We start from the raw sequence: 10957 nt of genomic DNA, 5'->3' as shown, positions 1-10957 counted from the left end.
AGATTTTGGACCGATTCTGACTTTCTGACAACCCTATCCTGATGCATTATGGGAGCAGCAGCAGCAGCACTGATTTCAATGGGTAGAATCATAGACTACAAATCCCACACTGCTTTGGAGTGTAAGTTCAAAACCAGGACTTAGCAACTCTGTTGGGAGTGAATGGACAGAGAGATCAAAGTGTATAAACTGTCAGGACAAAAACGTTTCTTGATGTTTGACTGTTTTTTTTTCCCTCCTAATTGTCTTATAAATTCCTTTGGCAACGAGGTGCAAAGTGTCAAATCAAGACGGTTTCCTCTGTCTAAAAGAATGCTACCTTGAGAGACAGAGAAACTCCATTTCCCATGATCCCCCTGAGTGGCAGAGGGTGGAGCATGGCTGCCACACCCTCAAATGCACAGGGAGAAGGTGCAGGTGGGACGATGCTGGCAGGGTGTTGCCTGAATAACAAGGAAGACATAGAACTACAGATCCTTGCATGCAGGCCGGGGCGTGGGCTAGGGCAAAACCAGAACTGGCTTAACCTGTCTCTAGCTTCCTGGATGACCCAGAGCCAGCCGGTCAGCTCAGGGAGGTGAGAGCAAGGATTTCTTCCCACTGCCTCCTGGAGGGGCACAAGAATAGAGTGAGCAGCAACCGCCCTCCCCTTGTACCTGCGGAATCACTGGGTAAATCCTGGCACAGGGAGAACCTGTTCCCCTGTCAGCAGGGCAAAGAGACACTGACAGAGAAAGAGACAGAACTAGACAGGGAGACTGAGCGGAGAGACACTGAAAGACCGATACAAACAGAGAGACAGGAAGGAACAACTAGAGGGCAGCGAGACAAACACAGAACAGACTGACAGGAAAAGAGAGAGGCACAGAGAATAGACAAAAAGCGAGAAAGCACCAGATCTGTTTCGGGGAGGGTGTGTGAGACAGAATGAGAGCTGTACTTTGTCACTTGTGCCCTCCTTTAATCAGGTTGGAGGAGGGAGGGATTGATTGTGCCCCTGTCTGTCTCAGCTGAAAAAGTGAACTTTAAACTGCCCCTACTCACCACTGGGCCACGAAACTTCTTCCAGTCCGCCTGACATCAGATGAGGCAGCCTGAAATCAGGCACTGGAGAATTGTTTCTAGCACTGTTTATTACTAATTATACCTCAGGCTTCTGTGCTGATGCCAGAGTAATTCTGCCATCAGAGTGAATGACAGCAGTGAGAAGAATTCAAAGCCAGATGGGAGGGACTCAGGAGAGAAGAGGGAGGGAGAGGAGCCCTGTTAAGAGCTGGATGGGAGTCAGGACTGGTCAGGGAGGCAAGAGGGGATCTCAGATGAGAGTTGGGGGTGGGAGGGAGTCAGGAGAAAGGAGAGGACTGATGTTGAGGGGGAAGGGGCAAGGGGATCGCAGATGAGAGGGGAGGGGAATCAGGAGAGTGGACTGGAGGAGGATCCCTGATGAGAGCCAGATAGGAGGGAGGACCGTGGGAGGGGGGCATGGGAATCCCTAATGAGAGCTATGTGGGAGGGAGTCGGGACTGGCAGGGAAATGTTCCCTGATGAGAGCTGGATGCGAGGAGAGTCAGGAGCGAAGACTAATGGCTGCCATGATGAGAGCCAGAAGGGAGGGAATGAACGCAGGTCTGTGCTTAAAGGCCCTGCGCTGTGCTGAGTTCCCGCAGTCTTGGCCTGGGCAGAGGTAGGTGGTGGAAGTGGCAGTGGCAACAGGAACAGCAGAGCCTAAGGAAGGGAAGAGGAGGGAGATGCTGGCCACCTGGTGAGAGATAAGGCAAAGGAAGGGGAGATGCTGGGCAACGGGGTCCACTTCTTATGGGGAAGTATCCCTGATGAGAGCTGAATGGGAGTCAAGAGAGAGACCTTGTAGAGGGAGAATCCCTGACTGGATCTAGAAGGAAGGGAATAAGGGGAGAGGCTTCACGAGAGGAGGATCCTCAATGACATCTTAAACGTGGAATTGAGAGAAATTTCTGCACGGCAGGGGAGGGGGAATAGGAAGGAATAGAGGCAGATGGCAGGGGGTCAGGGGAGAGGCCTCATCCGGGATGAGGATCTCTGATTAGAGCTGGATGGACAGTGTGAGGAGAGCAGGGCAGTGCCCCCATGGTTCCATTAAAGCAGTGGCCTCGTTTTCTTTTTCTGTAGGGACACCTAGCGCTGAGGCCTCCTTTGCACCGACCTCTGCAATGAGAGTGTAAGCAACACGCTGCAACCAGGGAAGGGGTCATGGCGTACCCCACAGGTCCCACGAGTGCCCGGCCCTCAGCAGCGCGGCCCCTGACTGACCTGGACTTCCGCTCGGCGATCCGCATTGAGGAGATAAACAAACTGATTCAGGAACTGGGGAAATATGAGGCCCGGGATTATGGAGACCAGCTGGCCCTGGAGGTTCACAGCGCCAAGGACTTCATTTTCTCCATGCTGGGTAAGGGCAGCATCACTCCCCCGCACTGCTGTGCAGCCTGATTAATGTCGGATCTGTGGTAGACTTGGCGCCTTTTCCTGAGAAATGTTACACTACGTCCGTTGATAAAGACATATGGGTCAATATTCAAAAGCACTTATCCGAGAAAACAGCCCCTGCTTCTAAATATCTGTACAGGACTGCTCCTGCACTGTGCAGCAGGGCCGCAGAGAGGGGGGGCAGGGGGGACAAAATTCCCTGGGTCCGGGCCTCCAAGGGGGGCCTGGCGCCGGGGTCTCCGTCTCCTGCTCCCAGGCCGCCGGCAACGCAGTCCCCGGTCTCACCTGCCCACCCTTGGCTCCATCAACAGCTTCCCTCCATCCGCCACGGGGCCCCCTGCATTCAAATCGGCAGCACCTCACCTCCGTGTGAAAGCGGCAGATCCCCTCCTTTAAGGCCCTCCCTCCCTGTGTCCCGCCCTCGCGGAAACAGGAAGTTACATCAGACGAGGGCGGGACACAGGGAGGGAAGGCCTGAAGGGAGGCGATCTGCCGCTTTCACACGGAGGTGAGGCGCTGCTGATTTGAATGCAGGGGGCCCGGTGGGGCCGACGGAAGGGGGCTGTTAACGGGGCTGGGGGTGGGTGGGTGGAGACTGGGGACTGTGGAGGCGGCCTGAGTGGCGATTGGGGGGTGGCGGCCCCAGGAGGGCGGTGGCCCGGGGGGGGGGCGAGGGCGTCCTTGCCCCGGGTCCGGCTCAGTCTCTTGGCGGCCCTGCTGTGCAGATAGTGTCAAGGTGAGACGTGGATGGAGCCAGGGCAGTCCCAGAACTTATCCAGATCACCGGCATAGCCACAGGTGGGCCAATGCCCACCCACTTTGAATCTCTCCCTCCAGGAGATGGGGGAGGGGTCACTTAACTCCAGTCCCCCGAATCCCCCCCCCCTCCCGGTACCTTTACATCCTGTAGTGTAGGTCTTCGCCAGCAGTGAGCAGCAACACGTTCCCGCTGCTCGTGTTGGCCCAAACCTTCCATCTGATACAACTTCCTGTTCGCGGGACCAGGAAGTTACATCGGAGGGAAGGCTTGAAGCCAGTGCGAGCAAGGGTAATTAGTTGCTGCTCACTGCCGGCGAAGACCTAAAGGATTTAAAGGTACTGGGGGGTTGGGGGAATGGAGTTAAGTGACCCCCCTGATTGTCTGGAGGGAGGGAGAGATGCCTGGCTGGGGGAGGCAGGGTAGTCCTGCCCACTCACTTTGGGCTCAGGCTCACCCAAAATTGAATGTCTGGCTATGCCCCTGATCCGGATAGGAGAAATACATAGTCTGCTGACCAGATCATTTAGGACAGGTAGAAGACTGTCTTAACTTATCCGGATATGTTATCTAGTGAGAAGACTGCATAGTGCAAAGTCATACACATTGAGAAGAATAATTGAAATCATATAGTTACCTGATAGCTAGGGGCCATCTTGGGAGTCAGCAACCAAGAAAAAGATCTAGGTGTCATTGTAGACAATACTCTGAAATCTTCTGCCCAGTGTGCAAGACTGGCCAAAAAGCAAACAGGATGCTAGGAATTATTAGGAAAGGGATGAAAAATGAGACCAAGAATATTATAGACTCTGGGCAAGTCACTTAACCCTCCATTGCCCCATGTAAGCCGCATTGAGCCTGCCATGAGTGGGAAAGCGCGGGGTACAAATGTAACAAAAATAAAATAGATACTATTGGAGATTCTACATGGAATGTTGCTACTATTGGAGATTCTACATGGAATGTTGCTATTGCACTAGCAACATTCCATGTAGAAGGCTGCGCAGGCTTCTGCTTCTGTGAGTCTGACGTCCTGCACATATGTGCAGGACGTCAGACTCACAGAAGCAAAAGCCTGCGCGGCCACATTGGTGATCTGCAAGGGCCGACTTCTACATGGAATGTTGCGTGGTGGAATGGCCTAGTGGTTAGGGTGGTGGACTTTGGTCCTGGGGAACTGAGGAACCGAGTTCAATTCCCACTTCAGGCACAGGCAGCTCCTTGTGACTCTGGGCAAGTCACTTAACCCTCCATTGCCCCATGTAAGCCGCATTGAGCCTGCCATGAGTGGGAAAGCGCGGGGTACAAATGTAACAAAAATAAAATAGATACTATTGGAGATTCTACATGGAATGTTGCTACTATTGGAGATTCTACATGGAATGTTGCTATTCCACTAGCAACATTCCATGTAGAAGGCTGCGCAGGCTTCTGTTTCTGTGAGTCTGACGTCCTGCACGTATGTGCAGGACGTCAGACTCACAGAAGCAGAAGCCTGCGCGGCCACATTGGTGATCTGCAAGGGCCGACTTCTACATGAGTGGAATAGCAACATTCCATGTAGAATCTCAAATAGTAGCAACAGTGGAGGAGTGGCCTAGTGGTTAGGGTGGTGGACTTTGGTCCTGAGGAACTGAGGAACTGAGTTCGATTCCCACATCAGGCACAGGCAGCTCCTTGTGACTCTGGGCAAGTCACTTAACCCTCCATTGCCCCATGTAAGCCGCATTGAGCCTGCCATGAGTGGGAAAGCGCAGGGTACAAATGTAACAAAAAAAATAAAAAATAATGCCTCAATGGAGTGACCTCACCTTGAGTATCATGTTCAATTCTGGTCAAGCATGAAACGGTTGAGCAAAGGAAAGGAACCCCTCGCAGACGGTGTCCAAAAATGATCTTTATTTAAAAGTTCTTCTAAAAACAGTAAGGGTCACCATATCTCAAAAAAAGATATAGTGGAATTAAGACGAAGAAGGAAATGGAACTCCTCCCGTATGAGGAAAGGCTAAAGAGGTCAGGGCTCTTTAACTTGGAAAAGATAAAGCTGAGGGGGGATATGATTGAGGTCTCCAAAACCCTGAGTGGTGCAGAAGTGAATCGATTTTTCACTCTTTCAAAAAGTACAAAAGACCAGGGGACATTCAATGAAATTACATGGAAGTGCTTTTAAAACAAATAGGAGGAAATATTTTGTCACTCAAAAAATAGTTAAGCTCTGGAGCTCATTGCCAGAAGATGTAGTAACAGCGGTTAGTGTATCTAGGTTTAAAAAAAAGGGTTGGACAAGTTCCTGGAGGAAAAGTCCATAGTCTGTTATTGAGATGGACATGGGGGAAGCCACTGCTTGTCCTGGGATTGGTAGCATGGAATGGTGCTAGTAATTGGGTTTCTGCCAGGTACTTGTGACCTGGATTGACTGCTCCTGGAAGCAGGATACTGGGCTAGATGGACCATTGGTCTTACCCAGTATGGCTGTTCATATGCTCTTCTGCCGTTATCCAGGAAAAGTTCTGGTGCCGACTGTCTTATCCAGATAGTGGTGCTAAATATCCAGATTTGTTTTGACCACCGCAGCCAGTGTTTAAAACGATTTTGACTGTGGTGGCTGAATATTCACCCCTTAGTTTCCAGGCAGAGGTCTGTGCCCCCTCCTGTATGGCGTCTCCTCTGGCGGACTATAATGGATTTTCTTTTAGGTTGCCCGCTAGGCATCGCCGTATTCCATGCAGTGGCGTAGCCACAGGTGGGCCTGGGTGGGCCAGGGCCCACCCATTTAGTGCTCAGTCCCACCCAATAGTAGCACACATTTAGCGGTAGCTGATGGGGATCTCAAGCTCGGCCAGCTGAAGACTTTTCCCCGACGGTAACAAAAACGCTACTGTTCACGATACCGGCACCTGCACACACTCAGTTTTCAGCGCATGCCTGCTGCATACCGCCAAGGTGGTAAGAAGCACTTTCCTGCCAGCTGAAATATTTTTTTGGGTGGTGGTTGGGAGGGGGGGGGGGGAACACTTGGTGCCCACCCACTTCTTGCCTAGGCCCACCCAAAATTTGTTGTCTGGCTACGCCCCTGATTCCATGATCGTGTTTTATGGTCACAGCTCCTCTGTGCGATGAAGGGCTTCCATGAGGTGAACTAGGCAGGTCCCCTACAGTGCCAAAATTTGGGAGAGCAGGACCACCATGGTTTCTACTAAGCAGCTTTGAGCTGCACAGAAGTCCAGTGCCAGTAGGGAGAGGGCCGATGATTTCTTATTTTATTGGGTTTTATTAACTGCCTTTTATGAAGGTACAATTTAACATAAAACTCACAATTCTCTTAACAACATAACAATAGTAAAAATAGCCACATATAAATACAATAGGAATTGGAATGGGCTTCGTCACATTTGCCACATGGGAATCACTAGCGTTGGCTTGGTAAAAGGAGCCCTAAATGAGAGCAGCAAATCAAAACCTGATAACAGGACTACCATGAAACGGGATTAAAAATTATACACAGTTAACAACACTGGAATTCAAATAACGGAGATATAATACGATGTCAGCATAATACTAATGAAACACCCGATAAGCAGAGCATTCAAATAGCAGAGATATGTTGCTGATGCCTTTCTACAACCCAGCTTACCATGTAGCAGAGGGGCCAAGTACAGATATATATGTTATATGTAGGATATATGTTACTAGTAAAACATGCCCGTTTCTGACACAAATGAAACGGGCGCTAGCAAGGTTATCCTCCGAGTTCCAGCTTGGCCCCCTCCCTCCCCCTCCCTTCCAAGTTTCATGCCCCCCTCCCTCCCCTCCCCTCCGAGTTCCATGCCCCCCTCTCCTCCGAGTTCCAGACCCCCGTGCCTCCCTCCCTCTCTGTCTCTCCTCCCCTCCGAGTTCCAGGCCCCCATCCCTTCCTCCCTCTCCTCCCCTCCCCATCCGAGTTCCATGCCCCCCTCTCTTCTCCGAGTTCCAGACCCCCCGCGCCTCCATCCCTCTCTCTCTCTCTCCCATCCGAGTGGCAGCCCGACCTGTGTTGCCCGCCCTCTTCTCCCAGTCCTCTGCCTGCCCCTCGCCTTCCTGCGTGCCGGCCTGAATTTAAAAGTTCTTACCTCGGGGTCCGCCGGCAGCAGTGAAAGGCGAGCAGGCACGGTGCTTCAGCCTGCCTTCCCTTCTGTCTCAGCTCTGCCCCTGGTCCTGCCCTCATTTCCTGTTTCCGGAAGGGCGGGACCAGAGGCAGACCTGAGACAGAAGGGAAGGCAGGCTGAAGCGCCGTGCCTGCTCGCCTTTTACTGCTGCCGGCGGACCCCAAGGTAAGAACTTTTAAATTCAGGCTGGCACGCAGGAAGGCGAGGGGCAGGCGGAGGACTGGGAGAAGAGGGCGGGCAACGCAGGTCGGGCTGCCACGGAGGGGAGAGAGAGAGAGAGGGAGGGAGGCGCGGGGGTCTGGAACTCAGAGGAGAGGGGGGCATGGAACTCGGAGGAGAGGGAGGGAGGGGGTGGGCCTGGAACTCGGAGGAGAGGGGGGCCTGGAACTCGGAGGATGGGGGGGAGGGAGGGGGGTGATTCTCCCGGGATTGAATCCTCACCTCCAACGTTCTATGGCTGGCTGGTGCTGGTTTCCCTTCTCTCTCATTGATCCCGCCCTCTGACATCATCACATTCCGACGCGAGGGCGGACCAACGGGAATTGTGTTACGAATCCAGGAATTATATAGGATACCACCTTTCAAACGTACATCAAGGCGGTGTACAATACCACTGCAATCCTGAAAAATAACCCAAAAGCATATATTAAAATATAAAATAAACAATATTCAATAAATCACAAACCATACAAAAAAAAACAGTAAGAAGGGGGATATGAACAGCACAGCAATTTGTACCTAGAAGCAATTTTGTCGAAACAGATAAGGAGAAGAAAAGAGACTTTCACTTTCAAGGGACAGATAGATCACATCCCACATGCCCCCCAACCAGCAGGAACGCTGACAGAAAACTCCTGTACAAGCTCACAGCTGCTCAACGGGACCCCTGAGGACCACCCGCCCGCTCTTTAAGACAAGACATTTTCAGAACTCATGGGTTAGCACTTCCCAACTTGTTCTTGTGGCATCATGAAGAATTGTCTGTGCAGCAACTGGACAAGCCAACCCCTGAGTTTAAAAAATGTTTTGAGTACCAATATAGGGACGCTGAAGAGGAGAGCCCCTGACCACTTGTGGTGCTCACTCATCCCAGCACTGGCCAAAGTTAGGAGGAAGCCTGTAGCTGCCACCATGAGAAAGAGGGAGATGCTGGGTAGGTGGTTGGGTGGGGAAAAAGGACGCTGTCCCACTGGAAAGATGGAGAAGGTACTGGGGTGGTAAGAGGTGGGTGTGGAGGGAAAGAGGATACTGGGCGAGTGAGGTTGGATGGGGCGAGAGAAGGGAAGTGGAAAAGAGAAGGTAATTATGCTGGCTAAGAGGTGGAGGGGGGAAAATGAAAACGATGGGTGGAGGGTTGGGGAGACGCTGAGCGCTGGGGAAAAGGAAGGGGGGTGCCGGGCTGGCAGAGGGTGAAGAGAGAGATTGGTAGTGTACCAGAGCCTGTACCTGGGCACAAGATTGAACTGGTGTTGAGGACTGGGAAGCTCTGCCATACCACAGTGGGATTGTGGGCCTGGATTGGCCTCAGTAATTTGCAGGCCTCAGCCTGGTGACTTGGTGTGAAAATGGCCTACCACTGGCTGTGAGGCTCGGTGTCTACTTCTGCCCACTTCCCTCCGACCCCCATGCACTGGGACTATTTGGGGGGGGGGGGGGAGGGGGAGTTCTTACCTGTCTGCATCTTACAGGTTGTCTTAGATCCTTTTTTAAAAAAGAATAATATCAACGTACTTTGTTAACCCAAATGGGACATCACCGGGGATTAAAGTAGCACAAATGGAAATTTTCTTCGCCCTCCTCTCAGTTGCTGTCTTGGGATGGGTGAGTTGTTTCCTCTGAGCCCTCACAGTTTTAGGATGGGAATACTGAGGTTAGGTATATAAGAAAGAATTGTCTTTTGAATAGATGGTAAATGTCTCTTTCTCTGCCCCCCCAACCTCCCACCTCACTGTCTCTCTTTCCCCATCTCCATTTCTCACTCCTTCCCTCCTGTCTCTCTTTGTTCACCCCTTCCCGTTCTCTAACATCTTCTGTATGCTCCCCCCTCCCGCCCCCCACTTTCCCTGGTTTAGGCCTCGTTCAGAAAGAAGACCATCGCCTTCCCATTACGAATGAGTATCTCCTGCTCTCAGGGGGTGCCCGGGAAGGGGCCCTTGATATGGATCCTTACAACTTAGGGGACTACGCCTGGGGCCCTGATTACGACCTGGACTTCACACTGCTGGTGCCGGCCTTGAAACTCCACGATCGGAACCAGCCCATAGCCCTGGACATGCGTAATTGTGATGCTGGTCACACCTGGCTCAACCTCCATCTCTTCGACTCAGACACCCTGGCCAGGTGGGGGGAATTGTGCTGTGCAACAGACACCATGACTGATGCTGAGTCTGGACTGTACTTCTCACCAACCAAAGTAGCCAACTGGTTTTTCAGCATGGTTGCCACAGTGATTGAAGAGACCCGGAACAACCCACGCAGGGGGCTTCCCAGGGTGGAGCGGGTGGAGAGGAATGGCAGTATAACCACTTTACTGCTGACTGCTGGAACCTGCCGGGTGCTGTATGACCTTGTCCCAGTGGTGTCCTTCAGGGGATGGCCAGCAGTGGCCCAGGCCTGGCCAACCTGGAGCCATTTTTGGGATGGGAAGGTGACGGAGGAGGCGGCCATTGGAGGCTTCTACCTTCTTCCTGCTTGTTCCCGTGGTGGCAGAGGAGATGAAGAAAGGGAGTGGCGACTTTGCTTTTCCCGCACCGAGGTCCAGCTGAAGAAGTGCATCCCAGCTCCTCTCCTTCAGGCCTTCCAAGCCTGCAAGGCCGTCCTCCGGCTCCTTTCCCAGCCCCGGGCCTTGGGGCCATACCACCTCTGGACTCTAATGCTCTGGGCCTGTGATCGGCTGCCCATCAGCTTCCTGTGGCAGGAGGAGAACGCGGCCCATTTCTTTCTGGGTCTGCTCGATGAGCTCTTGCACTGTCTGATTAACAGGTCCTGTCCTAATTACTTCTTACCCCATTGCAACTTGTTGAAGCATGTGCAGGATACCATGGTGTTGCTGCTTGCCCGCAAACTATCTGGTGCCCGGGCTGAGCCAGCCGAGCACTTGCAGACTGCGGTGGAGCAGGCAAAGGCTGCAGTGAAGCTGGGGCAGGGGAAGGCAGGACAGGCTACAGAGGAGGGGGAGGGAGAGGAGGAAAAGAGTCGCTTAGCTGAAAAAATTCAACAGCTGGTGACCGAGAATCAAGGGAAGTCCATTTCTGTGTACTTGAATCCAGAGGATGTCTCCAAGCCTCACTTCCGTGTGAACCAGAAATTCTTCTGAGGAACAGGGGCGGACTGACTATTCGGGCAACCGAGCAGTGCCCGAGGGCCCAGAGGTTCTAGGGGGCCCAGAGGCTCTGCCTGGATGCCCGGCATGCTGATGGTGATCTAGTGGCCTCTGTGTGTGTGTGTGGGGGGGGGGGGGGGACATGTTCTTTCCTGCCTGGCCCACTGGGCTGCCGCTATTCCTCCCCCCCCCCCCCGGCCCGGCACCACCATATTTTAACAATGGTGGCAAGACTAATGCAGGAAGTCGTCCGCCATTTTGAAAACA

General features: G+C 52.7%; 1 protein-coding gene across 3 annotated transcripts; it reads left to right on the top strand.

Moving 5' to 3' along the window:
* Positions 1–443: 443 nt before the first annotated feature.
* TMEM102 (transmembrane protein 102) lies at positions 444–10731 on the top strand. 3 transcript variants are annotated; one of them, XM_030186916.1, is made up of 3 exons: positions 444–577; positions 2149–2428; positions 9441–10731. In XM_030186916.1, the coding sequence occupies exons 2-3, from the start codon at positions 2230–2232 to the stop codon at positions 10682–10684; spliced, it is 1443 nt and encodes a 480-aa protein (XP_030042776.1). In that variant the 5' UTR covers positions 444–577; positions 2149–2229; the 3' UTR covers positions 10685–10731. The 3 variants fall into 3 exon arrangements, with proteins under 3 accessions (XP_030042776.1, XP_030042775.1, XP_030042777.1); XM_030186915.1 differs by having other exon boundaries at positions 444–671; XM_030186917.1 differs by lacking the exon at positions 444–577 and adding an exon at positions 1611–1684.
* Positions 10732–10957: the final 226 nt, after the last annotated feature.

The sequence above is a fragment of the Microcaecilia unicolor genome, chromosome 14, assembly GCF_901765095.1.
Source record: "Microcaecilia unicolor chromosome 14, aMicUni1.1, whole genome shotgun sequence".
Classification (NCBI taxonomy): domain Eukaryota; kingdom Metazoa; phylum Chordata; class Amphibia; order Gymnophiona; family Siphonopidae; genus Microcaecilia; species Microcaecilia unicolor.
This window is presented reverse-complemented; position numbering and strand designations above follow the sequence as displayed.

Coding starts and splice junctions, on each gene's coding strand:
- TMEM102 (XM_030186916.1), top strand. CDS start 2,230: ATGGCGTACCCCACAGGTCCCACGAGTGCCCGGCCCTCAGCAGCGCGG. Junction 2,429..9,440: donor CTTCATTTTCTCCATGCTGG/GTAAGGGCAGCA, acceptor TCCCTGGTTTAG/GCCTCGTTCAGAAAGAAGAC.